Consider the following 5,628-nt stretch of genomic DNA (forward strand, 5'->3'; position numbering starts at 1 on the left):
ATGGAAACCTTTTTTTTTCAGATATGTTAAAGAATGTTTTATATATCGAGTCGTAAAGCAGAGTTCAATAGTTGCAACATAGTTTCGTGTACAGTGAGAGCTCCAAAACTACGACTTTTGAGGACAGTCGGAAAAAATAGGTGTTTGCTAGCCAGCTCTTCCTTCTACGGTATATGGGCGAGTGAAGATCACGGGCTTGTTGACGATTGTATGAGAAGGTAAAACATTGTGCTCATTCTACATATACACGGACATTACCCGACTCTGGATTATGCTTCACACTTACAATTATTACACAGGGCGATATATTGCGCCTCTCAAAATCAGCTAGGTTACGATTTAAAATACTTTTCACTGGCAATCATGGCAGGAGTTAACAGCAAACTGCCCGGGCTAATTGTTCGACGACAATCGGTTGTAAAGGACAACAGTATACGTAGCAGCATTGTTGTTATTGGGAACAATAACGATCATTACCTGGTCTCAGGACAACGAAAACTCGACAGGGACATCTATAAAGAAAATGATAGTCTTCGATTAGCGCCGATCTGCGCATGTCCATGCAACCTGCCCATCTGTAAAGAGAGACGTGCGGTACAATCTTCTGAGAGATACATACAGGAAGATGGTTATGAGTGTCTAACACCAGAAGGTTATTGTAACATGTGCCTTTCCAGTGCTGACCAGAGATACGTTGAGCTGAAATACAAGACACCTGAGAAAAGAATGCGTACGTTCAGAAGCGATGAGCGTTGCAATGATGACAGTTTCAGCCGGAGGTTAGCTAATGCTGGCTTCTACGTAACACCAGTAGTTGACAGTCAAGGTAAGTATAATGTCGATTCTTTCATAGGAAAAACATATGTATGCTTCTGTTTTAATATGTTTATATTTGTGTACAAAAATTGTACAGAATATGTTATGATAACGTATTGAATCTTTCTTCTAGAAGAACCCATTATATTCATGTATGTAATTAAATGATCATTCACTGCAGAAAATTATTTAAGAATGATTTCTACACCAGGAACATATATTGTAGGTAGAAAGCTCCTGACACGATTTTAAGACAATCGTTTCCATCCATATGGATTGCACCATGTTTTCACTGAATCTCCATTTCTGTATCTTTGAAATGTATTATATTTCATTGCAGGTCATCCTGTCAGTCTATCATGCTTTCAATGTCCTATTAGACGGAGGATGCTGGACAAGAAAAGTGATCCGTTCCGTGAACATGCGCGATGGTTTCCTACTTGCGCTTATGTCATCCACCAAAAGGGAACGGAATTCATTCACAGTGTCCTACAGGTAACATAGACGAACGTGTATAGAGTTGTCACTGATAAATTTTTAACTGTTGTTCTTAGCAATTCGACTTTTGTGAAAATGTGTGTTGTTTTTTTTTTACTTGTTGATTTATTGATGATAGATGCGTCATTGAATCATTTTTAATATAACACATGTATCCTGGAAAAGGTTAGGTTTTACATTAAAATTTCACCTTGGCCAGTCACATGTCCCATCTAATATGCCATTCCGGGGAAACATGATTAGAACCGGGAAAACATGTTTTTCCAATGCAAGAGCAAAAAAATGTATTTTATAGCTGGCCTATTCAGCAAAGACAGAATAGCATCATTTGGAAACAGCTGTAAAAGAGACGGGTTTCTTTGTATTAAGTCATTCAAGTGTACCGATATTCTTAGAAATACAGGAAACGCATATAAGTTGACTTCACATCTCAGGAATAATAGTACATTATTCTTCAAAATATTGATACATGCATAATGATACTCGTTTCTTGCGCTGCCTGGCTAAGCGTTATCAACGTTCAAAGTATTACCAAACATTCCCTTGGCAATCTTGATATATATGAACAAACCCCAGTATGACGCGAACATGTAGCTGGACAGATTACTATCAAATAAAATAGTGAGAGGGTATGAATTAAATACATGACGCCTGTAATAAAAAATGATATGACATATGATAATAATGCATTGTATATATTGTTCTCATTGTAGGATACAAGAAAGATACAGCAGGAACACGATGGTAAATAATTTATTCATTATACTCTTACTTGTTCCTATTTCAGAACATGTTTATGAAAGGAGCGTCATAAAATTATCATAACTGCTACTTTTTATATATAATCGATAGAAATACAAGCATTTTGACTTTCTTGAGAGAGAACGATACAACATTGTTCATAGCGGCACCAAACTGGGTGAAATAGACCATTAATATTTTTATAGGTATTATTTCAGTTAATTCAGCATAGCATTGAAGATTCTGTATTTATATTTCATTATCCCACTCTATACAATTTCTTGTCATCGTGTTATCCCATTTTATCTTCAGGGTTCCTTCTAATAACCCCTGCACTTTATCATCCCTTTACATTATTTAGTATATCGCCATTGTCTCATTTTAACAACAACGTACATGTGCATCACCTGTGTTACATTTTTAAATCCCATTGTATCACCAGTGCTACATTTTATGAAATAAAATTGATGGAATTTGAGAGAAACAATCACAACACAATTCTTCTCAGATTACAGTACCACTGTTACATAGGTAACTTCTCTTATTATACATTGTGATTACTTAATTGATTGTAAATGTAAAAAAACTTGAAAACTATAATTAGTTACTTTTTCATATTCCTTACAATAAGAGAATACCGCAGCGCCAACAAAACCGTAGTTCGAACTCAAAATCGATATAACTAGGGCAAAACATGAACAACGGAAAGATTTCAGGGATATAGGGGGACCCTTGAAAAGGTACATGGAGAATAAGACCGGATGCTCCGAAAGGGAAGGCTTCTTCTGCTTCATCTTAGTCAATTCCAAGTAATGCCATGTCCTGCCATCGCGAGCTCGGGTAGTGACAATAAATAACACAACGCCTTCTAATGAGCATAATGAAGAGAGTATCGACCTTCAGATCACACAAAGCATGTTTCTCAGCGAGATCATGACGGCGGCCATAAAACGTGACTATAATCTTCATCAGCCAGCATATCAAAAATCCCTCTGTTAAAAGTTGTCCGTCAGCAGTCGAAAATCGTGATACTCGGAGCAAGCTCTTGAGTTCCGAATCAATTGCGACATGTAAACACCGTATGCTTGGGGAGCAGGGATGTTGATATCAAGAAAGGGAAAGTTCACGATCAGAAAGTCGAAATTATTAAGCAAACAAATGTTAACATGTAAGTAGTGAGGTATTTGTAAAGATCATTAAATGAAAGTCATTTTGCTATTTTTCATAAATGTAGATCAAACGGTTTAAGAAGGAAAGATTATTTTCGTTTATTCATTTCAGAGAGGGGGAATTCCAGCCAAATGACGGTGGCTCGTAGAGGAGACCTGGATTGAATTTGAGGCTGTTAATAACTGAAACCCGGTAAATATACAGAAACTGTGGTCTGTATTCAGGCAGCTGTTAGTTTCGTATCATTCTTTATGTAGAGATAAACACAGGTATGAATATTTAATTAACAAAACAACGTGCGCCATGAGGGATCTTGTGTCAACATTTTTTTAAATGGCCGCTTCGCCTCTCTGAAATGAAAATAAACAATTTAAGTAAAAGTGAAAAAAATTGAACCTAGAAATATTGGCGTTGTGACTCTTCACTGATCGCTGTGTGTAAATGTTTGATTCGTCAATGGTTCTGAAATCAATATATTCTATATCTATACGTATACTCTATAGATGATTCTGTGTGGATATTTTAGCTGTAATTATTTTCAACACGAACAACGCGAGCATTTCCACACCACGATAGTTTCTTCACCGCGATGAGTTCCACTTTAACGGTAAATGTTAGTAACGTTAGTGTTTACAACACGGTATACAATGGTACTCTGGGACGACATCATCCTGTCATTTACTAGTAGAACCGTACTTCAGAGAGAAAACTGAACAAAAAACTGACTTCGGCAATACAACTTTGCTCATACATTTAGAGGGTTAGTATAAAGTTGTACCTCAGATATTACATTTTGTAAAATTGCGTCAAATATGCTGGAATATTGGCCTTATTAGTATTGCTTACCTCAGTATACATATAAGTCCAGAAGTAGATTTAGGTCAACATTATGAGAAAAAGGTACAAATAGATCTTATATACCTGGAGTAGAGTTAGGTAATGAGGGTGCTATATAGAATATTCACGCATCATGTTAAGATCATAGCTAATTGATTAACGTCAAATCACTATAGCGCGTGTTGGGTAATAACTACTATAAATACAAGATAATTGCCATCAAATTATATTCCATGCCCCTAGGGACAATTTTGACTGTACAGTATGTTCCTTATTACGCGACGAACGTTTGTACCTTCAAAATCACAACATATGGGATTATATTACTTGCCTGGTTTATGTGTTCTTTGTTTTTCTTATTGAATAATTAAATATTGCTCTTATGCATATCAGTTGCGTCTGTCAGCATTATAACAAGGGTTGACGTTAGTTAGTATTTTCTCTGGATCATAACTTAATGGCAACTTAACAACTTAACAAGCCCTGTTTGTTTTTGTATCATAATTATACAGTATATTTACTATGTGATACACACTTCCCAACCTGACGACGTATATAACGCCATTTCTTGTGGACTATTACATCCCTATATATCGCACAGGTGGATGTGTATATATCTCTAGCCAGAGTTGTCGTTCCTAACACTTAATGTAAGTGAATACAAGGAATGACAACTTTGGAAAGAGATTGATGGATGTGTATATCGACCTCAGTTATAAATAGATAGTAATATTTGTATTACATAGTTAACAGCTGTTTTCGCAACACTCAGTTTTGCTTCCCAAAAACATAAACCGGGGAACAATGGCGGACAACATGTTTAGAGTAGATTAAGTATGTCACATTACTATAGTGTGAAGTGTTGCTAAAATGCTAGGAATTTATTTTTATATTAATTCGTTAAGTTGACCAGTTAACGGCCAATGTGTGTTCCAGCCAAAACAACTTCTTTGTATAACAAACGATCTTGTCAAATAGCGAAAACTGTTGTATAACCCCAAAATAGTAATAATATTAAGATTCACCATGTTTACACTGTATCAAAGTACTAGATGTGTTTCCACGCAAGGCAGTTATCGTTTAATTATGCATATACTACTAAAAGCTGAAATACGAAAACAAGAACATTTATAATATGGGTTTTTTTTTGTTACTTTCAGGTTTATGATTAGTGGAGACGTGAGGCGAGTGGACCATGGACTACATCAAGTCCCTATTCTTTAACATTGTATTGTACTACATAGTAATCATATCATCAATATTTACGCTAAAATGTATCATTTAACATTTAAAAGCATGCAGAAAATTATGATGCACGTAATGTAATCATTATAGAAAAGGGAGAAGGTATTTCTATACATGTTTAACTAACAAACATATGTATATCTATAGGCTTGTGTACATTTTGGGACTCACCTGTGGTACTTCAGGCAAAAAATAAGATGAAAATTCATATCTAAAACTGTTTCAAAAACTACGGATTTCACCCCTGCAGATTCGGGAATGCCTATTCCGTCTTTACGTACTGCAGAGTTATCTTCTCTTGTGAGCAGGTATTGATTGTTA

At 35.7% G+C, this 5,628-nt stretch overlaps 1 protein-coding gene across 1 annotated transcript; it reads left to right on the forward strand.

The window, feature by feature from the left end:
• The first annotated feature begins 27 nt into the window (after positions 1 to 27).
• On the forward strand, positions 28 to 5,500 carry LOC110450321. Its single transcript, XM_021497789.1, has 5 exons — positions 28 to 826; positions 1,157 to 1,311; positions 2,028 to 2,058; positions 3,337 to 3,417; positions 5,223 to 5,500. Exons 1-4 carry the CDS (start codon positions 364 to 366, stop codon positions 3,387 to 3,389), a joined length of 702 nt encoding a protein of 233 aa, XP_021353464.1. The 5' UTR covers positions 28 to 363; the 3' UTR covers positions 3,390 to 3,417; positions 5,223 to 5,500.
• The last annotated feature ends 128 nt before the right edge of the window (positions 5,501 to 5,628 follow it).

This window comes from Mizuhopecten yessoensis, unplaced genomic scaffold (genome assembly GCF_002113885.1).
Source record: "Mizuhopecten yessoensis strain PY_sf001 unplaced genomic scaffold, ASM211388v2 scaffold5163, whole genome shotgun sequence".
Classification (NCBI taxonomy): Eukaryota; Metazoa; Mollusca; class Bivalvia; order Pectinida; family Pectinidae; genus Mizuhopecten; species Mizuhopecten yessoensis.

Bases quoted from the DNA above. Each gene is read 5' to 3' on its own strand.
- LOC110450321 (XM_021497789.1), top strand. From the start codon at position 364: ATGGCAGGAGTTAACAGCAAACTGCCCGGGCTAATTGTTCGACGACAA. The intron at 827-1,156 runs GTAAGTATAATG...ATTTCATTGCAG, and splicing joins ACCAGTAGTTGACAGTCAAG to GTCATCCTGTCAGTCTATCA. The intron at 2,059-3,336 runs GTAAATAATTTA...TATTCATTTCAG, and splicing joins GATACAGCAGGAACACGATG to AGAGGGGGAATTCCAGCCAA.